The sequence below is a fragment of the Schistosoma haematobium genome, chromosome ZW (assembly GCF_000699445.3).
Source record: "Schistosoma haematobium chromosome ZW, whole genome shotgun sequence".
NCBI classification, from domain to species: domain Eukaryota; kingdom Metazoa; phylum Platyhelminthes; class Trematoda; order Strigeidida; family Schistosomatidae; genus Schistosoma; species Schistosoma haematobium.
This window is the reverse complement of record NC_067195.1, coordinates 33,746,874-33,771,435: the sequence shown is the minus strand read 5'-3', so window position 1 is coordinate 33,771,435 and position 24,562 is coordinate 33,746,874. Positions and strand designations below refer to the sequence as shown.

The window sequence follows — 24,562 nt, the reverse complement described above, 5'->3', positions numbered from 1 at the left end:
TCGATCTCTGATAGTTCCAGCTTATGAGTAACGAGAGTCCTTTGGGACTAGGTCGAATAAGTGTCTAGAATATTAGTTTTAAGAACCACCCGACGACTAACCGGAAATCATGAAGAAAAAACTAGGGAAAACCAGGGTTAGTGTGTTCACATAAATCTGCCTTTGCCAGGTTTTGGAATGTAGACATATACATCAACTCAGTCATAGCTGCATTTCTAGACTTTAATACGTTGTTCCGTTCAGTAAAGTGTGGACTACCATCGAAATGATAACTTCAGGTGGTGTTTGTTAGTGTCATCTGTCTTTCTCACTTACCATAGACATTGTTAGAAATAACATCCTCGTCTAATTTCTCAAGAATCAAAGGCGTTCATAATAGCCATTACACACGAAAATTCCCAGCTTTAAAGAGACCATTCTTAGCCATATGCAAACTTTTAATTAAACATTTTTACATGAGAACCAAACATACGTATATATAGGGACGAAGTCAGTACTTCTAAATTTCTGAACAAGAAAATGTCAACTATAGATGATAAAGCGGCTGACAAGTTATCTCACGCCTTAGTTTTGATTGTAAGTCCATGCATGTTCTTTATTTCATCTCTCAAGGCCTAAAAGCAATAAACATTTTCGCACAGTTACACACCTTTTTAACAGCTCGATGCTGCTGCAAAACGGACAAGGATGCAAACTCTCCTGCTTCAATAACTATTTCGAACATAGCTCCACAACCACCTGCCATGGAAATTCAGAAAAAAAACCCATGGTTCTTACCACTCACATCAGAAACAGACACAAGCCTAGCGCTCGGGAAGTTTTCTTTCAAAATAGTCTCAATCTTGGTCTCTCTGGCAGTTGCCATGCACCGAATGCATCGAAGCCCAAAACCGAAGAACTTCTGCAGAAATACAAATCATCATTATGTATAAGTGAGCATACAACTAAAGACCAAATAGTACTAACAAAGTTTATTTCAAATGTTACATCTAGCACTACATTAAGTTGATATAAAGCTATTCTTCTCTCCAACGCATCTTAGAAACATCAAACTTGTAGACATCACTAATTGATCCTGACCGACTGAACACCTTTTTGTATAAAACTGCATCCTTATATTCAGGCAATTCGAGTACGTTTTTCGGAGGTATTACAACTACATTCATGAGTTCTATGATTACAACTTACCAAACGTACGGATGTATATGTAGAATAGGAGGCCGATACTAATGAAAATAAAACCATATGCTAGTCCAAGTTTCCACTGGCCATGTGGAGCGGTTAATTCAGCAAAGGTACGTTGAAAGCTATGACGATATAATGTCTTCACTTCCTCGGTTGTCAACTGACTCCAGTCCCCTTGTTCTTTCTCTCTTAATTTAGCAATCTATTTGGAAGTTAACCCACTAAGATGTTTTACTTCAGGGGTATGGTTGCGAAATCTGATTGAAGGATACGGGTACGCCAAATCATCATAATACATAGGAATCCCATTCCTACCGAAACCCACTATTTCACGGTTACCTATATGTGGGTAAAATTTTTGCTCCAAGGGTGAAAGCACTGCACATGAGTCCTTTGGAGCGACTGCTGCAGCCGTTATCCTCCTACATAACATGAAATACACAGGACACGTCCGTAACACCATTACGATGCGCTCGAAACAAAAACCGAGCGACTCCCAATGTTCAATAGGAATGGTCTAAAATATGAGCCTCGTGTAGATGTCGAATAAATGACACTGTGTGTACTGCCTAAAACGTGAAAAAATAATGATTGTTAGCACCGTTCCACTCCGTGTTTACGCGTTCACTTTTGAGGATTAATTTACTGTCCTCTATATTATTATGGTTGGCTAGCCAACTAGGCTTCATGACAAGGACAATTTCTTCTCTCGATGAATTGTAAGGTCTTGAAGCTCCTCAATACGTGATTAGATTTGAGTAACAACCTCGTTGTTCTCTGGGCAAAAAACTGTATTATCAAGAGAACTCAGCATTGTATCACATAGTGTTTTGCTTACACTTGTGTTTATTTTCTGCATGCCAACTTAGACGTTTTACCAATCTGTTGCAAATTGTTCTCCATGCCTGGTAACGCCCCTGGATTCACACTTCACACACGAATGTCAACAACTACAACACAGGGTAACGTCGATTGCATAGATCTACCTCAATGATCAAGCGATAAATAATTCTATATGCTATTCAAGGAGCACCTTAAGATCGTTTGATCACAGTTCAGAACAGTATAAACAACAAAGGGGCTTTCACCACGTTGAATACAATTGCTTTTAACATAGTTTGGACAGCTCCGATGCATTCCACATTAGATAATTGTATGCAGACGGCGGATTGGTTTGGAAAGGACGATTCAAACTCCTTAAAAACAGAGGATATCTTCACTTGCAATCCTTAAACTACGTTGATCATCGTATGGAATAAGCCTCGAGTAGCTAGATCTCTTCACGCTATCTAACAAGACATAAGAAGATCCGAATTCCATGTAGTGGATATTAAGAAATGATTTTAGACCAGCTAACGCAAAGACAGCACTATTGTAGGGCCAGTGAAATACCAGCAGACCCTAACCAATTCATTTAGTAGTTAGGTCGCTGAATGTTGCAGATTATCGATCCTTGTTAAGATCATGAGCAACCAAAGGACATCAATCGATCGCACTTAATGTGTAAGCGCATGTTTCAGCAGTTATACTCTGCTTCTTTTAACCAACACTACTAGCACATTACCGTAATTACGTTATGTTTGATATTTACGCTCATCAAAGTAGCCACAATACCTGGATGCAATGGAAGGTAAGTGCACTTTAATAATTATCCGTGGGGTGTTACTTCAATCAGAGCTGAAACGTCACACCATTCCTGTCCGACTCGATTGCGTACGTCATCATCGACACGAATAACTCGGACCAGCGATCCACATTCGTATTGACCCAAGTACTCCACTCTCTAGCTGACTTCTTACATTGGCCTCGTCCAGCACGTTTTATCTTCGTTGGAGGATCCAAACTTCGTCCTATGCTAAACCTTCGAATGTCTCAAGTAGACATTGTCGTTTTGAGGACTTTTTTGATGTATAAGGATATCATGTGGTGGAACGCAGTGGTTGTTTCTCTTTACGTCTGCATGGTCTGTCTAAACCTTCGGACGATCGAACCTTTATAATTATGCCGCACATTTTCTCACTCACATATGTGTACCTGAGACGTTTGTACGGTTGTATATATGGTTCTATATGCTTGTTTGTCTCTTTCATACCCGTAACACCTGATTCACATTTACTTGGATTGAGTTAGCGCTTCTCACACCTTCTCTCAGACCTCTTTCTATTGTTGGCTGTCGCGTTGCCGGATGCATGAAATATACCCTAAAACCGTTGACTTATTATACCCTGTTGTTCATTAATACGAATTACGTTGATGAATAAACAGGACGTTTAAAAAACGTAATTTTGTTGATAGAAGTATCATGCCATCGGGATGGATTCAAATCATGACCTATAAAGGTCAGTCATGTGTCTAAGTTGATAGTAATACATTGCCTTAACAGTGCTTGAGGGTTTACAATAAGCAGTCCCCAAGATCATCGTGACCATCTTAATACGTATAATATCTCAGACAAGAACCCTAACTGGATATTCACTACCTAATGGCCCATTTTACTCATATGACAATGTATGACGGGACCAAACTGATGAGAGTATGGAAACATATTTAAACACAGTCGCAATAAGAGTTGTGGGATTTTTGGAATGTTCACGCATGTCACCCGAATACAGAGTTGCTACACAAAAAGCTATATCTGAATCAAGTCAGTGCATTTTTGGACGCGCACTGAAAATCATATTCCTCTAATCAGTTTTCGCATGTTTATCTACTCCGGTATGCCATGAAATATTTATTAGTGGGCTAACTTCTGTCGATTTGAGTTTCGGACATTAAATCTTAGCAACTGTTTTCTCAGGATCGTCCTTCACCGTAGAAAGAAGATTTTCTTGGTACTCTAGAGTTACAAGACTACTATCCGACAAGTTTTAATAAGAAACATCAGTAGTTTATGGTGTGATATGTATAACAGCAATTCCATGGGTTAATCACTATATACCATTGTTTTCACGTAAGAACCAACACAGTCAGGGACTATACAGTAGCCACCCTTGAATGAACTATATTTCTAACTCAGCATTTTTAACAAGCAGAAAAGAACATGCAAATTTCTGACGGTCTGCACGCGCGCACCATTCACTCTAAGTTACTTATGGTGTGCGAAATTTCGCACAAAAATTATTTCTAAAATTACCCTGTTGTTTTGGTCCATTTCGTCTTAAATCTAAAGTTGGGGGAAAGGAATGAACTTACATCTCATTGTGCTCCTGTGTTATTCTTTGTATTTTGAAACGGTTATTGATTTTCCATAAGCTTAACGAAGCGAAAATGAAGAGGAAAGGTTTCTCTCAATTTCACCTCTTTTATGGTGGTTATTCATACGATGTTTGCAATGATGAGATAAAGACGACCTCTGACCCGAAGATCACTGATTGGTTGATAAAGGAAGTTGAGTTGAACGTTATTATTAACTGAACGCTCATTATTCTACCATCATCTCATTGTGAATTCACCCAAGTTAAAAATTGCTCAAAAACCGTTTACTCCCGAAGTAAGACTATGTATATAAGCTTCTAAACAGAAGTCCATGCGGAGGATATTTGGTAGGCAATTTCAGAATGTGTAGTCTTACGCAGAACAACATTCGTGAGCTTTACACACTCCTTGACCTATGATGTAGTATATGTTCTGGATCTTAATCAGTTAATAGGGATCAACATATTTGATATAATAAAAACACATTATGTTGATTGACTATCAGATTCAGACACTGTGATACCACAGAAAAGAACATCAAGTTAACAAGTGGTATAAATACTGGGTGCAATAGGGCCCCTTTATTCTCAAATTTCACATTGATTTTCTTTTTCTTGCAGGAAAGCGGTGGATATAACTTCAGTTCGACCGATTGATCATGGCAAAGAAATATGCACATCACCAACGGTTGTCAAGTCGTCGACTTATTACACATTAGTTAACTGAATTAAGTCAATGAATACGGGATACGTATATTTCATACACTCATTTATCCAGACAGTCAATAGTAGTAGCAACTTTGATAAATAGACCGTAGAAAACAAGTGTGCGAACTCAGTTAAATAACTTGCGACCCAATATTTATAGTCAGACAAAAATAACCCGAAAAATGCGGTGAATGTGGTGAGTAATCCATAGGTACGCTCATATTAAAACAATCAAGGTTTATAAGCGATTGATGAACACGGTTAAAATGTTGCTCAAGAAGCATGAATAAATCAGTACATCCGGGAGCTAGAATAACTCATGTGGGTTTAACATAGAACTAGACATTACAAGGCCTCTCTGTTCGAAACGACGTATCGATTTTTAAAAATACGTCTGCTTTCGAAAATGATACTGAAGGGGTATATGGTTAACATTAACATGTGGCAAGAAAATTTTCTGTTTCTGATAGGGCGCAGTGATATATAAAGAGTGAATGTGTGACGAGAATGTCTCATACATATTTAAACGAATACATGAGTATCGTATAGGCACAGATACAAAAATTTTCCAAACGACATAGTAACGCAGGCGAACGTCTATCTGGTATGTGTACTTCATATTGACGAACTGGATTCAAGTGAGAAGATTAATGCAGGTTTAAAGGACATCTATTTAATAAAGAGGGATAGTGCTATCAAAAATTGCCATAGTCACAAAGATATCAATGAGAAGAAGCTATTTCGTCTCTTGATTTTTGAAACGAGAGACCAATCAACGTTTATGGACAAGATTTTGTAAAATGTTCATCACAAATTTGTTCCAAATTAAAGCAAAACAAAGGTTTTGCAAAGAGCTGAAATCGGATAGTAAATGTTTGATGAGAAAACCGTTACATTAATTTTCTTTCTATAACAATGCTTGTTCAATTCATCTCTCATATTGGGAAAGTATCCATGGGTATCGAAATCGCAAACTGTGCGAGGAGTTTTTCACTAGTATTGAATGGTAAGTATCTAAATTTTAAGGCATCGTGTTACCAAGAGACAAAAGCATCTTAATTTTTATACTACTGTCGAATCGAAACTCTAGAAAACTTTGTTTTGTGGCTATTCTCACCAACGTGAAGTTTACTGACAAGCCGGTCTTTATTTAGTAATATGAAATTGATCTGAATAAAGTTTTTAACTAACTATCCATAAGTGTACTTATTATTTCCATATAAATACGATGAAAATTGTGAACCAAATCGGTTTTCTTTCAAATTTATAGTCGAGATAAATGCTTTCCTGATTAATTTTTTTGATGGAAGCACTGAAACTACTGACTGTGACACGGTCGAAACCTTATACTACTAATTTCTTGTGTTGAACATCAAGTTGTCTTAATTTCACATTCGTGTTATTTCTGGTTATCATCAGTCGCTTCCGTTAGGATCAAGTGCATTTTATGTGATTACTGAGTTATTGGCTCACATTTACTCGTCTTCTTTTCTCTTTTAGGCAATTTAACTTACTGCCCCTGATGTCGTATGTTCTGCTTACACGGACAAATACAAATAGTATGTATAGAGAACAGGAAGTAGGATTCTTATTGACAGAAGGGGAAAATGGGACAAGACAAAATAGAAACAGCTGGTGTAGCCGCAGGAACACAAGAACGACGCAGTCAGTGGGAGACAACTCAAGGTTGTGCACTTAGTGCAGTTTTCATAATTCACAAATTCGATGTGTGGTTTTGTACAATGCAGTATCGTGTTATTCATACTAACTGATGTTTTTCATGTACTTGATTGTGCGCTCTATACAAACACAAATTGCGATACATCCAGTTATGACCGCCTAAGTCAAATTATCATTAAATTGCACTGATCAGGGGATTCTTAGAAAAGCAGTTTGGATGCTTCTAATTATCAAAAGTAGGCATGATGACTAGTTTTGAAAATCTTTCAACTGGGAAAGCAATACAAATTTAATGGTACTTTTCAGTTTTACTCTAACACTTATTCTTGATTGACCCAGAAACTTCGGAAATATTTAGCTAAGTGGATAGCTTTCTTTTATCTACTATTTGAAAATGTCTAGGTATATATATATATATATATATATATATACAATAAACCTACAAATGGTAACATGCGCTTCATTGTGATTGGTCTCTAAGAAGACTGCCGAAATTACAAACCGGTGCTAGGTTCATATTTAGTCATATTACTTACGTGACCATTGTGGACGCATCTAGCGAATATGGATGTCTAATTGTTTAAAAGACTAGCTCCTGTTAAAAATAGAAAGCGATGCCAACAGTATCTAAATTTCACATATATTTATAGAATCACTCCAAATAACTCGATCTGCTGACGGATACTTTACAGGTAGTTAACTAACGAGGCAGTTCGTGGACGACCAACTAAAAGTATAGGTCACATTTTGTACACGGACAGCAAGTTCATCTATGATTCAATTTATGCTTGACAAATAGCCAGTAAATATCATTTGAGAATATATTTTACTCAACGTGATAAATTCACAAAATATTCTTCTTTGTGACGGCTGGAAAAATAAAATTAATAGAACACTACTAAGACTCGTTGGCAGAGAATCACGCTTCTATGGTTAGATCCCCACACGTTTGATCGAGAAAGCCAAAGTAATCATATGACGTCCTGGTATGGCGGGTAGTGCCCTCCGTCCCTCTCTAAATGCTCTTACACGACCACGTGTATACGGCCTCTGTCAGGGAGCTTCTACTCTGCCTTCTCGTGGCAGGACGTTGCTCAAGAAAGTAGGAAAACGAAAAGCGAATGTCCGGCGCCTAAACAGGGTCCCAAAGCAATGTCACACATGGGCTCCGGCACTCTGAGGGAACGAATGGCGTATCAACCAATACTGGTAACCGGCTACCATGCGACTGCATCTCCTCACGATGCTCCACCGCATTGTGGGCCGGACATTTCGATAGAAGGCTCATTGTGTGGCCCCCTAAGAAAACCACCTGCCTCGATCTCGGCCCCGGGCAGTATCGCAGCCCACACACAAACAAAATGAAGATGATGGTATTCACTGAAAATCCGCTCATAAGCACTGGATTTTTTCTGGTTCCTTACAACTCATTGGAGCTCGTCGGTCTACTCCGAGTGACCGTTTGACCACAAACGACAACTGTTACATAGTGAAATTGAGCAACGCCTGTGTAATGACCGGAAAGCCTGGTGGTCGGAGCGTGCTAATGAGCTGGAAGCAGCAGCTGCATCTGGTAACTACCGACAGCTCTTCCGACTCATCCGCGCCACTGGCAGCAAGAAGTTTTGTGTGAGCAAAATAACCTGTGAGGATGACGGGATGCCAATCACTAACATCCATCGACGTCTTGGACGATGGGCGTGAGTGATGAGATCAGTTCATGTATAATGAAAGCCAGAGAAGCTTATACCAATCTGGGCCACCTTTGACGCCTTCGTGATGTCAGTCTGGTTGTAAAAGGTCGGATCTACAACGCGTTGGTGAGAGCAGTTCTGCTCTATGCTTGTGAAACCTGGCCTCTCCGAGTTGAGGATGTTAGACGACTCTGTTTTCGAACATCGTTGTCTCTGAAGGATTACTGACATCCAATGGCAATACCATGTTAGTAATGCAGAGGTCCGGCAACGTGTGTTCGGGCACAGAGACGATAATGCAATTGATGTCATCATCTTGAAACATCAACTTCGGTGGCTTGGATACGTTCTACGAATGTCATCCCAGAGAATTCCACGTCGTGCATTATTTGCCGACGCTGGGACTGGTTGTAAAAAGCGGAGAGGTGGTCAGTGTATGACATGGTGTCGTGGTGTGAAAGAAAGCTGCAAAGGGCTGGCTTCTGTTGGACCTCCAGGACTCCCTGGCTGGGGTCCGAGAGATGGTGCAACACAGTGGCTGGAGACGTTATAAGATATGGCTCAGAATAGAAGCTAATGGCGATCCTGTCGTAACCCTCTTTTACTTTCTTCATAAAAAGTGGTTGTAACTTCCTTAACTGGAGGAATTCTATCTGATTGTAACTTTCCGTTTCACTCATTATTATTATTATATTATAATAATTCGATTTAGTTCGATTGAGATGATATAACTTATATACAGTAGTTCCGGTAATAAGACGCGTTAAAACAATCGTCGACGGTATTCTGTTGTCCATTCAAATAAATTGTCACTAGTCACTTAAGCATATACATGCCTCTGATGATATTCTTTGGCCCTAATCCATATCTTGTTTCATGTAGAACGGCTGGGTCACTGAGTGTTTATCAAATTATTAGTAGACGCCAACGTTTCAACATGTTTATCAACAAAGGTGAATAAAAGTTTACCTATGCATTATTGGGGTGTCCAGAACCTCTGTTAAACAAGCAAAGAATCGGAATGCATCTTTACCAACTGACTTCTTTTTATTCATTCCTCCAAAAAATTATTGTAAATAATCTTGAAGTGTGTTAATAGAAATGCTAAAGTATACAACAAAAGATGATTTCTTGAAACAAAAGAGAATTACAAGGATGTCCTAGAATGAAATGCACTACATGTTAATTGCTAATGTTCCTGCAATTTTTTATACATATTGACAGAAGTACTAATGTCATAACACAGATAACTGGAGAAAAAACCGTGCCGTAAGTAAAATTACTTTGGCTTATATAAACTAATTTTCGGAAAAGTAATAATTTGAAAGCAAAAATACAAAAATCAAAAACTAATTTATAAGTGGTATCTAAGATGACAGATGACCACGGCGGAGAAGGTAGATAATCAGGACGAAATCCATGATGACAGAGATTTTGACGTACAACCTAAGGGAAAGAAAAATCCAAATTACTTTATGTTCACAAGAAGAGACATGAGCACATGTAAAACAGTATATTTCGTCTGAACTTACTTTGTGATAATGTATACGTCTGAAAAATATCACAAGATTAAAATAAGAGACAAGAGCATCGGCACACCATAACGGCAAAAAAACCCACCATAAGACTATCTCCTTTTGATTTGTACACAGTATATCCAAGATCTTTTCATCCCAAAGAACAGCTATACTTAAGCTGAAAATAATTCCAACTATGTGAATAGACAATTCAAATGGAGTGATATGGAGCCAATTTACCAAGTCATTGAGAGATATAGTCATTCGATGAGTTTAAGGGTTGGATGAATGTTGACAGGTTTTAATTAAGGTGGCATTCAAAACCTATGAATAAACATTAGTAAATATTCGATAGTGTAACAATGAAAAACCGAATGAGGACAATAAAGCTAGCAAGTCAATTTTTTATGCGGGATCTTTCATCAACCTTTATTTGTTGACAGGATTTTGAAAGTTGCTATCTTAGTATTCCATCTGGGCCATGCAAACTCAAGACGTATAAAGTACCGTTCGATAAGAACCACTGCCCAGTCAGCGCTATAAAATATAGTGCTGATATTACTCTAAACAAATAATACTTAGTATTATTTATTGTGGAGTTTATTTACGGTTTATATTACGACGAAAGACTAATTCAATCCTTTGAAATTCCATGAAATAATACAGTAATTCAAGGATGCGTTTACATTAACACTGTCATGAATTTGTTAATTACTCACTAGTAATATACATCAAGTATTCTAGAATAATCATTTAATTAAATTCTGTCTAAACAGCCAACATAACTAATTAGGCTCATGCTGCGACCTTAAATTCCCTTTTATCGTAAACTAGATTTAAAAGTACCTTAGGTACACGGTTTAGAGAAGAGTAAAGCAGACAAGCAATTCAATTTTGACAGAACAACATTGTAATAAGCATGTGATCATTTCTTGTAAAACAATACAGGCTATGGAAAGGGGATTTTGTACAGAATAATTTCAATGAAAATGGAATATATAGTGAATTATTCAATTGGATGAATCAGATCATCATCCCTTGAGTTCGGTAGATTAGGTAATGCACAGTGTTCACTAGTATCATTATCGTTATTAGCACCAATGTTAGACTGTATGTTAGTCTTGTCGTAACCGCAGTTTGCTTGTTGATCAGCAGCACCGTCGGTATCAGGAATAGAACTCGGAACTTCCTCGTCATCAGACAATTCGATAAAAATCCCCTGTTCACATTGTGGTGAGCTACTGAGTTTTAGTGATCCTGGTCCAGGTACCAAACTATCTGGATGAAGTTTTTCCATATCAGGACAAATTATTTTATCAGCAGGTGCTTGACTATTATCGTTTTCACGCTGACTATCACCAGTGCTATCAATATCATCATCGTCGCATAAATTTACTTCTGTTTTTTCCCCGAAAGTTTTTGGTAAATGACATGAACGACCACTGTTAGTAATACCAATATTATTTGTATTTCCACTTGATATTATTTTTAATTTATCTTTTGCATTGGCATCATCGTCTCCAGTGAATGTTACTGAAGCGGGCATACCAGGAAAATCTGCGTACATATCTTCTAATAATTCTTGTAGATTTTGTACTACTGTAATTAAAAGACAACAACAGTAGTTGTAGTTAATCGACTACAATTAATTCGACATTTTGAAATGTTAACGGATAGACATGGTACAATAAGAAAGGACAACGGATGAGTAGTTGTTATCAAAGAAAATCATGATAAGGTCATCTACGTAAACTTATACAATAGTTTACTGGATATGCTCTAACGAAATAAAGCGATTCTACATGATAAAAGGAAGTTGAACAGAAAAAAACCGTAGAGTCATATGAAAATGCTACAGAATAAATGCATACAAAAAGTTCGAAATCTAAGGTCATGCTAGCAAAAAGAAATGTTGGGGGAGTGGAATTGTATCGAAATGTTCACTATGGAATCATCGTTCTCTTCACTGTGACTCAAAGCGAATGATATTTCAGCTTATTACATAAACATGAACTCGGCTACCATAGTTCCTTGGAAAACTTAAAAAAAATGTTAAAGAAAACAGAATTCAAAGTTTTGTCTTTATGTAAGGATGAATGTAACTATGCGTGTAGCTGCTATAGAGTTACTTTCGGTCACAAGCCCGGGTAAGGTAGAAGGGTTAGGCATGGCATCAGGAACTCAATTAAGTAGGAAACAATCTTGCCAAAAAACGCTAGTCAAAATAAACCATTTAAACTTTGCCCTCCGAGCTGAAGGATTTTCATTCAGAAAAATTATGATGCCTCATGGTGAAAGCCGAGATTCTCCGGAAGTCACGAGGCCAATGCCTCTTTTAACGACCAGAGCAGCAATTATTATAGGTACATGGAATGTCCAGACAATGTGAGAGACTGGGAGGACCAATCAAAAAGTTGCAAGAACGAGATACAACTTGGTGGTGCTCGGATTAAGCGAAACCCAGTGGATCCAAGCTGCACAAAAAGGCTACGTTCCAGAGAGATGGAATGGACAACACTAGGTACCAAGATAACATGGGACGACATGGACTGACTGAGAGAAAGGAATGAGAATGGGTAGAAATGTGCAAATTTATGTACATTTAACAAAGTGGTTATAGGAAGCACTATATTCTTTCACAAACACATACACAAAGCTACATGGATCTCACCGGATCAAAAAAGAAATCTAGATCGACCATCAGAAGGCCAATGAGAGATGTGAGAACAAGGAGAGGAGCTGACATAGCTTCAAATCACCACCTGGTAGTTGATAAGATAAAGTTGAAGCGAAAGAAGCATTGGACAACTGGACAAACAGCATTACAAAGGTTCAACACAGCCTTCCTTAGAGATACTGACAAACTCAACGAATTCAGGATAGCTCTCAATAACAGGCACCAAGTCTTACAAGATATACTCAAAGAAGAAGAAACTACTATGTGGGACAACAGGAAAGCAACCAAAGAAGCACTAACTTCAACGTGTCATGAGGTACTAGACCGCAATAAGCATCATCATAAGGAATGGATCTCTATCGAAACCCTAGACAGCAATTAACAAAAGCCCAACAACAACAGAGAAAGTCAAGGCGAAAGTTGAATATACAGAAGCGAACAAGCAAGTGAAGGAGAGCATTAGAGCAGACGAGCAGAAATACATGAAAGAGCTAGCAACGACAGTGGAAAAAGCTGAAAGAAAAGGGAATATAAAACAATTATATGATACGACGAAGAACCTGACATGGAAATATAGTAAACCAGAGAGACTGGTCAAAGACAGAGGAACAGATGGACCAGCTCTATTGAATCCACCCAGCATCGAAGAAGCACCTAAAGACCTTCCTATAGATGTCACTCCACCAACGATCAAAAACATCAAGATGGTCATCAGATAAATCAAGAGTGGGAAAGCAGCAGGACCTGACAATATACTGGCCGAAGCACTAAAGTCAGATATAGAAGTAACTGCAAAGATGCTCCACGTTATATTCTGGAAGATTTAGGAGGAAAAACAAGTGCCACTAACATACTGGAAAGAAGGATACCTCATCAAGATACCAAAGAAAGGGAATCTTAGCGAGTGTGAGAACCACAGAACCATCACACTACTACCAGTACCAGAAAAAAAATTCAAGTGTTGCTGAATCGAAAGAAAGATTCACTAGACGTCCAGCTTCGAGATCAACAGGTTGGATTCCGTAAGGACCGGTCGTGCACAGACCAAATTACCACACTATGGATCATCGTTGAACAATCAATTGAATGAGACTCGTCGCTATACATCAACTTCACTGATTACAAAAAAGCTTTGACAGTGTGGATAGGATGACCCTTTGGAACATTCTTCGACACAATGGATTATCTGAGAAAATCGTCAAAATTATCCGGAATTCACACGACGAACTACACTGCAAAGTGGTGCATGGAGGACAGCTGGCAGATGGATTCCAAATAAGGAACGAATTCAGATAAGGCTGCTTACTCTACCCCTTCCTCTATCTTCTGGCCGTTGAATGGATTATGAGAACCTCGACATCCGAGGGAAAGCACGGAATACAATGAACAGTTTGGATGATACTAGACCATTCAGGCTTTGCAGATGATCTGGTTCTTTTATCTCATACACACAAACGGGTGCAGGTCAAAACAACCACTGTAGCAGAAGCATCTGCATCAGTAGGTCTCAACATACACAAAGGAAAAAGCAAGATCTTTAAAACAACACAGAGAACACCAACCTAATCACACTCGATGAAGAAGCTCTGGAATAGGTGCAAAGTTTCTCGTACTTAGGAGTCGTCATCAAAAAACAAGGAGGATCTGATGCAGACGTAAAGGCGATCGTTAGTAAAGCAAGGACACCATTCCTACAGTTAAAGAACATATGAAACTCAAAAGAACTGTTAACCAACATCAAAGTCAGAATCTTCAATACGAATCTCGAGACAGTTCTACTGTACGGAGCTGAAACTTAGAGAACTACTACAACCATCACCGAAAAACGTACAAGTATTTATAAATAATCATCTACGCAAGACACTCAATATCCGTTGGCCGGATGCCATCAGCAACAGCCTACTGTGGTAGAGAACAGATGAACTTCCAGCTGAGGGGCAAATTAGGAAAAGACGTTGGAAATGGATAGGACACATATTGAGAAAATCATCAAACTGCATCACGAAGGAAGCGCTAACTTGGAATCCTGAAGGGAAACGAAAAAGGACTAAGAACATATTGCTTCGGGAGTTGGAAGCAGACATGAAAAGGATGAATAGCAACTGGAAACAAATGGAAAAGATTGCCCAGTACAGAGTTGAATGGAGAATGCTTGTGAGCGGCCTATGCTCCTCCATGAGGTGTAACAGGCGTAAATAAGTAAGGATGAACCTAATCTACTTATTCCACCTAGAAATTTGAACAGCCTCAGTAACGCTCATTTAATGATATTATTCTATACGAGTAACAGTTCAGAAACACTAATAATCACATAACCTACAGACATTTTGAAGCTTATCAATAATATACATCAGAGAGAAGGATAAGTTTACTATGAACAGAATAGTAGTGAAAGTTGTAACTAACAAATATTTCAGATTGATTTACTCGATTTTAAACTTAATCATTTTAGCGAATTGAGAAATTACGAAAGCATTCTAATTCGACATCGGTTTCCAGGAATAGATTTATGAATCAAAGCAACAAGTTTTGCTAACGAAGGACTCGGAGCGTCATAGGAGACATAAACAACGTTTCAACATTCCCTAGCAATATATTAAATAAAATATGAATAATGTAATAAGAGTACCATATATGCTTATTTATGTGTGACATGTTAATGAATAATAAATAAGCAAAAGACCACTTTTCTTTGCTTATAACATTGAGCAGTTATAGACAGACCTGTACGTGTAGCTTCTCTTGCCCTTGGATCCTTAGGTAAAGCAATTCGTTTACGAGCTCCTGTTTGGATTAATTTATTAGATAGGCAAATAGCCAAATTTCTAGTACGAACTGGGTCCAGTTGATTTTGGTGTGTGGTACTACTAAGAGCAGCTTCAGCGACTTCGTACAACGTTTGTTCGACAATTAAAGCTTGTTCAAGTAATTTCAAGCGATCTAATAGGAATGCTTGAGCTTCAGTTGATTCAGGAGTTTGACGAGAAGTGCATGATGTGCCATGTGAACCTTCAAAAGTAAATTTACATAAATAAATTGTACATTTAAAACAGGAATTCTATTTAATAAATATTTGCGCATATTCAATAAATCTTACACAATCAAAGACCTTTTACATCATTAATAAGTAGTTCAAGAGTGATAATTAAAAGTCTTTTCAACTTACGAAAAAATGCACAACTATATTTGTAAACAATGTACAGAAGTAATACCTTGTTATAATGTAGATTAGTGGTTAAACACCTGACGAAAGTAATAAAAATGGTAAAGCAGAACAACCACGTCCAAATAACGTATTATCACGTATGTAGAATAGGAAGTGTAAAGATCATGTGTTAAGATGGGAGCGTGAACATATTAGTTTTTAAGAAAGAGTTGAGGAGTTAATTGGTGAACTGAAAAAACATGTTGAGATGCACATCTTAGATATCCAGTTACACGTGATAATCAAGAGTTATTATTTGAAAAGAAAATGATGAGTTACAAAATGCAGAAGAATGAGATATAAGCGACAGTAACAACGGGTGAAGAACAAAGTTATTTATGATCAGCATAAAGTAAAAAGATTGGAGGATTTTCAAGAGAATAACACTTGCTACGTAAGAGATTACCATCAAAAGTCAATAACCCATTTGCAATTACAAATATTTTGATAGAACTAGTGATAAATCAGACTTTCAGTAGAGACATTGATATTAATTGGGTATACGGGTCTATTTAACTAAGACGTCTGAAACGAGAAATGCTTTTTCTATGATTATTATTTTACGAATATTTAGGAGAAAAAGAAATGAATAACTATCAAAATAAAAGTACGCTCAACACTTACTTAAATCAGCATTCATAAGCTTATGCATACCCTTTAGAACTCCTGACAATCCAAAATTAAGAATACGAAAACGTGGATCAGCTAATATATCAGCCCATCGAGAATAGCCATGAACAAGTATGCCAGCAAGAAGCCAGTAATCATGACGTGAATGCCATATTCTCTGGGTTTTTATTATTAACTCTGAATTTCTCGCTATTTCTGAATGAGATTGAATTGTTTGACAAATATTACTGATCTTTGCACATTCTTCATTCCACACAGAACGTAATAACGTCAAACCACCTTCGTGTATAGCAAATTTGAAAGTGGGACTTTGAATCTTTAAAAGAAATTGAAGGGAGCATACAAATCATTGCAGAATGTAATTATTTCTTACATATTTGCTTATAAGTTGCAAGAAAATATATACGTTATTTCACAAAAAACTGATTGGCAGAAAGTGAATTCCGAAGAACTGACATCAACTGTAATACTACTTATTTCTAAATGTTCTGATTTCTCAATACTCTCCAGTACAGATGACTGAGTTTTACAAGTTTGAGCTAACAACTGACATTCTCTTTTAGTAGTCAGTATGGGTTAATTTATGATGTAATTGACTTAACATTTCCAACGATTATAATCGAATATTTATTCTCAATTTCAGCGAAATCATCAGTTAAAGACACAGCTTCTCTTTACAACATTGGATTATTATCAGTTTCTATAGAACTCAATCAAATTAAATCCTACGTTGAACTAATGAACACGAAGTTATTTTATTTGGTAGCTTGCACATAGCGCCGAGTTTTGAACCGAAATGTCGCTAAATATGATACCCAGTTACCATGGCGAAAAAGACTCTTTCTTCCTAGACGTACAGACAGCTGTTCGATTTCGCCTGCAGATTTGATTATTAAACTTGTATAATAATTAAGGATAAATACTTGCATCCAGATAATAGAACAATAAGACTAACATCAGTAGAAATACTTGTCGGTCCATTTACATCTTCATATTGTAATACTTTATTTCTAATCAACGCCATCACTGCAATACGTGAAAGCACCGCAGGAACACATAAATGTTCTTTAGGTAAACCATCGGACCAACTAAATACAAAATAAAAAGACACAGAAAATGAATTAGAAAGAAAATCAAAAACGATGCGTCAATTCTGAACTACGGATGTGTGACATTAGAAAGTTGGGAAGGGAAGACCAGAAAAATCGCACCCTGATAGAGTTATAAGATCTTTAGTGTTTTAGAATTCTGAATCAAAATTTATGCAACTAATTAGTGTTGCATTCATAAATAAACACTTGTTTTTAGAGAATTCACTCATTTTGTCTTTGATGGAAAAACCCAACGGTGAAAGTGAAAATTCATTTTGCATGAAGTTTAATAGAATGTTCTTAATACAGTTAAATGGAACGAGCAAACATCAAGCCTCAATCAGCCTTTAATTAATGGTCGGTAATAAAACGATTGTCGAGAATATTTTAGGCTTTTTTTCTAAAGTATATACTAATTTTTCTAGCTGTACGAAATGATTTATTCATGACAAATATCGCTGATGAGTTTAAATACTAGCTTGATTAAGTTACTGGCTGATAAATTCAGCAGAGATTGACTGCAAGTTTTACAAGGTGACACGTAATTACTTATATCCTTTTTGATCATTAGAAAAAGAAATGTAGAATAGAGATTTATGCATACACAATAAACTATCCGAATAATTTACAAAATAAAACACCAGAATGCCTACCTTTCTTCAGATTCATCTAATCCATTCGGGTCATCGTATAAATGTTTCATGTACAGACATACGTAACCAAACAATTGAAATTGAGATTTATAATATAAGGCTGGCGGAAGCCAGTCTTGAGGTGGGACAATACCAGGTGGTGGAAGACCGAACCTAAAAATTTTAAAGAAAATGTAGATAAAGTAGCATTGAAGAATCTTAGTGAGTCCAATTTCTTCGTTAAAACATTAAGTCGAAATATCACTCCGTCTGACGTCTATTTGGCTTCTTGACAACGATCGTAGATTAGCGTTTCTCTCAGTAATTCAATGTTTCATAAATAGCTTATAACGTTTCCCATATCAAAATTACTAATGATGCAATTAATGGATAGCATTCTCTTTTGATGTATGGACCATGATATAGCAATTTAGATTATTAGTTCACCACTATAATTAGGCTCTACTAAATCACCGATGGACAAGAAGTATAATGTCGTATCGATATATACGATATCCTAGCAGAGTCCATTCATTATTCGCTAAAAAGTCATTAGTAAGAACTAGACCTTTCTTATAGGAATACATGTATTGAACTAGATTAATAATTCCCTTGAAATTTTCCACATGGTTCATTTACGTATGCGAATGAATGGTTTAGATCATATTACATTGTTTCAGATACACAATAATGAAAAATTTCAAAAAACAAATACAGAATCAGTAGTTTTCGTTATCAAACAGAGTTAGTGATAGCTATATGTTCATTGTTTTTTAATCAATAGTTTAGGACCCAATTTACCATCGTACAGCATGAAAATGATTCAGCATAAAAATACACTTTGCAGCGTGTACAAATTGTTTTTAATAAATGAAACACAACATTTCAGAGATTCATTTGATTATCAGTAAACATATAAAGTTTAAAAGTATTGCTAATCACTACAGAATAATTAATAAATTCCTTTATACAAAAATTAAATAAACTATGGTTTAGATGTTCTACCTTTATACAAAAGTAACAATAGTAATAATTTAAGTGAGTTTTTTAAGTTCGTTATTCATGAAAACTGTCAACATAATGCTGGAGACTTTTAGATCATTCACGGATATTTCTTCTAACTCCATAATTAGCTGATAAGCTCAGTTGAATCTTAACCAAATAGCTTTCTGTTGATCACTTCAATCTTCATGATACAAGTGATTTCTTAATGGGAATGATATCCAGGAATTCACGTGAGATACTATGTCAAACTTCAAAACTTGTCACTAAAAATGTTGTCTGCAGACAACAATAGTGGGAAAAACAGGTGACGCGAAAATCATAACCACTAAATGGATTAGCTGGGGCTTATTGTAATTTATTAAGAATAATAAAAAGGTTGTTGTTCTGGTCATCAAGTTCAAATATTCCGTTACAAGTAATAAAGAAATTACTGGTAGATAATAGAAAAATATCCTAATGCGATGGTGAACCTAACGAATGAATATTATGAAAATGAAGAATAGACGCCAAATGATTCACAAGATATGATATATTGCAGCACAATACAAAGAATAAAAAAATGACAAAAACAAAACAAGGGATTATGTTCATCCCAAAAAATCCCATCTTTATAATTTCAAGAGGCGTAATTCTATAGAACAATATCTGAGAAATTACCTCATAACTGCGTTGTTGAATAATTGACGATCATTAGGGCCAAAGTTATATATAAATAACTCATCCCGATGCCATGTGATATGCTGACCAAGATCGGAAACTCGTGCTCTCCATTTGGCATAAGTATCAGCTGTGGGATACCAACAAACTGGATTGACTGCATTAGCAGATGATTCCCAGAGAAGAAACTCTTCACTGTCACTGCTGTCAACAATAGCTTCAGAAGTTGGCAAAGACGTATGAGTGCTAGACCTTCGAGTACGCTGTATGAGGTTAATAAATCCACACATTATTCAATTTATACAGTAATTAATAAATGTTTGCTTTGATAATTCAAAAACATTATCAATGTCAATCGCTAATCATTAAAATACAGCTTCATGGAACAAATACGTAGATGATTTATGGTTGGGATTACCTGACCAACTGGATCGGTGACTTAAACAACTCATCATGAAAACAAGTTCCATCAGGGACGTACATTTTTACAAATTCACATTACACTGCAATAATATGCACCAAAGACGTGCGGAAAAATGAATAAATGCATAGTAAATAAAGAAATAAGTTTTATATACAATTGAAATTAAGTTACTTTTCCATTTTATCAGGGCTCTGTTGATTAGGCATTTTTATCTAGTACTAGGTGATCTTCGCTTTGTAATGACTAAAGGTTTTATGTTATTTTCTTTATGTCACTCGTGTTGTAATTATTATCCTGAAAATTACTGACATCGTTTTTTCCGATTTGTAGAACCCTAATAATTCTATAAATCAGTATGATCAGGAAATCATTTTTGAATAAGTATGAAACTATCTAGATTTTACTCGTGGGGGACTCTTTTGAAGGTGAACACGAGTGAGTAAACAAATGTCTAGATAGACGTAAAACAAATCTGAGTGGTAATTGTTCACACAACCCAATTACTGGCACTAGCTCTCAAATGGAATGATAAAAGAGGATAACACAACTAGGCAACAGACAGTGTTATTTTCACTAGTTGACATACCAATACGCAGCAGTAAAGTGAAAAAAAACTGATGATCACATTCTTTTCCTGCGTGTTTTGGTTACTAGGCGAATAGTATAAAACGAGCATTCCCGATATATTAAACGCATTAAATTATGGAATAGAAAATCTTAAGTGTGATATCAATAACAACAAAAACTCACACTTGATGCTAGTGAATCTTTAACTGGTTCGACTGAATCAGTTCCGTCAGACGGCAGATAAGGGGGATCATCATCACTAGTAATGTCTGGCATAGAGCCTCCCTCTAAAGAATCTTCAAAATCTGTGACGTGGTAAGTATTAGACTTCTCAAAAGCATTTCGATCATATGGTTTTTTAGAAGTTACTCTTGATGACCGAGCTCGTTTGACAGAGGCAGGCATTGGTTTAGATGAACAGGGTCTAGCTTTTGGTTTTTGATGACCCAAGTTCCCATATTTGCTTTGGAGTTCAGCAACTAACAATTCCAGTTTTTCATCCTCAAATCCATGATAAAGATTGAAAACCTTACGTCTTTCTTGCCGGGACAAACGTAACTTAATCACTTCACGTACAGCTTTGGTTCTATCAAACAGTTTTTCTTTATCACTAATAAATGAATCAGTTGAATTTTCATCATCCTTTTCTAGTTGTAATTCTTTGTTCAAATCACTAGAATTATCACCTACTACGTCTCTAATACTTTGGTTATGCATGGTTCGATGGTTTCTTCTGGATTCGCTTGTCGCTTCAACTTCAGTATTCAAGAGACGCTCATAGCGTTCATGTAGCAGTCTGTCCCAAAAATCAGCAAACCCGATAGACTAAGAAACAGAAAATTAAAAGTTGCAAACAATTTCACTGATATAACATTTTGTGGCTAAACGATGCGAATCACAAAATTGCTAATAAATAGTATATTGTTTTCGAATTCGTTAACACACCATCAGCAATAAAAAGAAATTACCAAGTACGCCAAATATTAATTAAACTTCGACTGCAGTGTCCCTTAGAACACTGCTGGTCCCAAGCGCGGGCAAGGGAGTAGGGTTGGACGTAGGGTCGGCGATAACACTTTGTCAGTCAATAAGTTGCAAAGTATGTAATTATGTACACCGGTTTAAGCTACTACACCCCACCGCCCCCGAATGCCCTGATACGGCCGAGAGTAGGGAGAGTCAGCTCTACCTCTCGAAGTGCTCTCACATGACCATGTGCATACAACCACTGCCAGAGAGGTCCTACTCATTGCCTTCTCGTGGCGGGGGTGATGTTTGCGAAATTGAGAGGACGAAAAGCGAATGTCCGGCGCTAAAACCGGGTTAGTGGACACGGAGAGCCCACCTAAGGGAGTTGGAAAACCCCAGTTCCAAACCAGTAGTGCACATGGGCTTCAGTATCCTGAGGGGACAAATGGCGTAAGAACCAATCGTTGGTCACCGGCTACCATGGGACTGCATGTCCTTACGTTACTCTACTACCTTGTGGATCAGACCTTTAGGTCAAAGGCTCCGGGTGTGGCCCCTAAGAAAATCACCTGCTACGGTTTGAGCACCCGGCAGTATCCCAGCCCTCACACAAATCGAATGATTTATGTGGTGCATATCCACTTGGTGCCTCCTTGTACCAATGTTCATTTGTTTAAATAAATAACCATACCCCACCAACATAAAGATGAAATCATTAGACCGAAACGCAGAGAAATATAGGTGGTAACAGTACCAGTGCTGATAGAAAAGATTAGGAATGTAAGACACGATCCAAGAAAACACAGATTAGTGAAATAATAAAAAATTATAAGGACTTCAGAAGCTCAGAATTCGGGGGAAGTCAGAATGGAAGTACTTGTACTATTCCAAACGGTTTTGAGCCGTATTATTGCAAGTCTCTAGCGATTGATTACGATAATCATGCGGACTCCAAACAGATAGTCTATGCCTATTAATATGCTTCAGTTTAAGTGTTAATGATTTCATGGGCTGGTGCTATGTTTTGATCTGGACGCCCCTCCCTGGCTTTCTTCCAGCATGTTCCTATACCAGACATCGCCTGTCGGGGTAGGCGGTGGTTGGACATATGTCCCAACCACTTCAACTAATGAAGACTAATTACCTTACCAATCAATTTGCGATCCTTACCCAGTACCCTATTCCTAACCCAGTCACAGATTACTCCGTAATCCCAAAGTACACGACCAACACTTCGAAGACAGCTATGATCGAATACTAATAACCTACGAATATCCTCTACTATTCGCGGTCAGTTTCCCCACCCATAAAGTAGGACGGAGCGAACTGCTGCATTGCAAACTAACCTTTCGGTTGGCAGATTGATATCGCGTTTACGCCACAAATGGTGAAAGTTGATAAAACCACTCCTTATCATTAGTTCAAGCGTTGACGCAGACCCGTCCTGGAGCAACATTTTGTATTAGGTGAGAGAAAAACGGATCTCAGACACGTTTGCGTGGTTGCCTAAGGTGGTCAGAGTTGTCGGATTCTTCGCCATCATCGTCTGCGTATTCCAAGTGAGCAAGATAATCTCCTGGTAGATGAACTCGTAAAAATCCAGACGATGTGTGTTATCACTAAAAGAATGCTTATGACAAAGTTAAATGGAAATGGGGAAAGCGGACAAACTTGACGAACAGCTTTTGAAGTTGTCAGTTTTTGTGACAGTTGACAATAAACTCTGACTCAATCAGTATTGTTCGAATAGAGAGCTTGCACATTGTTTATGTACTTTTTTGCACCTTTCAATGATAGACGGTGCCAGAGAAGCTCACAGTCAAATGTTAAACGCTTCCTTAAGTTCAAGAAATAAAACTAATTTCGAACACCAAAAAGTTTTTGTATTCCAAAACCTAGTGAAGGGTGAATGTTTAGTCTATACACCCACAGTCAGTCAGTCAGTCAGTAACAACGTACAACTTCGTACGTACGTACATCAGTTCGAGTTGCCACACCACATTAGCACAGAGATACAGTTGTCGATTCAAATCCCGTAGTGGTAGAGGTAATAAGAGTATAAGCAGTAATCGGGAAGATTAGGGTTTGGAGATGTTATTTAAAGAGTATAATCCAGTGAAATAAATTTGGAAAGAGGAAAAAAAGGGACATGAAGAATTCAGAAGATTAGAATTTGGGAGAACACAGAGAGTGGATGCACCTGCGCCATTGCAAACGATTTTGAGCCATGTCATTCAGGGTCTCTAACCGTCGGTTGCTATCATCTCGCGGTCCCCAACCAGGTAGTCTACACCTACCAACACGACTCAGTTCACTTGTCAGTGACTTCATGGACTTGTGCCATGTTTTGGTTTGGCCGCCCCTACCTTCCAACCTACTCCTATACCACTGAACATCGCATGTCGAGGCAGTCGGTCGTTGGGCATGCGTAACACGTGACCCAGCCATCTCAACTGATGAAGTTTCACTACTTCATCAATTGATTTGCCATCCTTACCTAGTACCCGTTTCCTAACAACTGTGTTACTTACTCGATGGTCCCATGATATACGAGCAATGTTTCGAAGACACCTATGATCAAATACTAGTAACCTACGGATATCCTCTACTCTTGCTGGCCATGTTTCACTGCCATAAAGTAGGACGGAACGAACTGCTGCACAGTAAACCCGTCCTTTGGTTGATAGACGGATATCTCGCCTACGCCATAAATGACGCAAGTTGGCG

At 37.5% G+C, this 24,562-nt stretch overlaps 2 protein-coding genes across 3 annotated transcripts in view; both read right to left on the bottom strand.

The window, feature by feature from the left end:
- Positions 1–422: 422 nt before the first annotated feature.
- Positions 423–1,684, bottom strand: COX4I1_1 (Cytochrome c oxidase subunit IV). Of its 2 annotated transcripts, none has more exons than XM_051218725.1 (5): positions 1,421–1,684; positions 1,189–1,387; positions 778–1,156; positions 650–738; positions 423–614 (listed from the first exon to the last, which is right to left on the bottom strand). In XM_051218725.1, exons 1-3 carry the CDS (start codon positions 1,646–1,648, stop codon positions 1,017–1,019), a joined length of 567 nt encoding a protein of 188 aa, XP_051071158.1. In that variant the 5' UTR covers positions 1,649–1,684; the 3' UTR covers positions 423–614; positions 650–738; positions 778–1,016. The 2 variants fall into 2 exon arrangements, with proteins under 2 accessions (XP_051071158.1, XP_051071159.1); XM_051218726.1 differs by having other exon boundaries at positions 778–901.
- An 8,111-nt stretch (positions 1,685–9,795) lies between these two features.
- CHD4 (choline dehydrogenase 4) overlaps positions 9,796–24,562 on the bottom strand; it is a 47,576-nt gene continuing 32,809 nt past the window's right edge. Inside the window, exons 15-23 of the mRNA XM_051211118.1 lie at positions 21,050–21,691; positions 19,876–20,138; positions 18,235–18,387; positions 17,446–17,578; positions 16,485–16,806; positions 15,380–15,664; positions 10,219–11,577; positions 9,994–10,172; positions 9,796–9,907 (exon numbers count right to left, since the gene is read on the bottom strand). Coding sequence (XP_051071155.1) covers positions 10,985–11,577; positions 15,380–15,664; positions 16,485–16,806; positions 17,446–17,578; positions 18,235–18,387; positions 19,876–20,138; positions 21,050–21,691 — 2,391 coding nt within the window. The 3' untranslated portion in view covers positions 9,796–9,907; positions 9,994–10,172; positions 10,219–10,984. The remainder of the gene's footprint in view (positions 9,908–9,993; positions 10,173–10,218; positions 11,578–15,379; positions 15,665–16,484; positions 16,807–17,445; positions 17,579–18,234; positions 18,388–19,875; positions 20,139–21,049; positions 21,692–24,562) is intronic.

Bases quoted from the DNA above. Each gene is read 5' to 3' on its own strand.
- COX4I1_1 (XM_051218725.1), bottom strand. From the start codon at position 1,648: ATGGTGTTACGGACGTGTCCTGTGTATTTCATGTTATGTAGGAGGATA. The intron at 1,388-1,420 runs GTAAAACATCTT...ACTTCCAAATAG, and splicing joins TTCGCAACCATACCCCTGAA to ATTGCTAAATTAAGAGAGAA. The intron at 1,157-1,188 runs GTAAGTTGTAAT...TCATGAATGTAG, and splicing joins CATATACATCCGTACGTTTG to TTGTAATACCTCCGAAAAAC.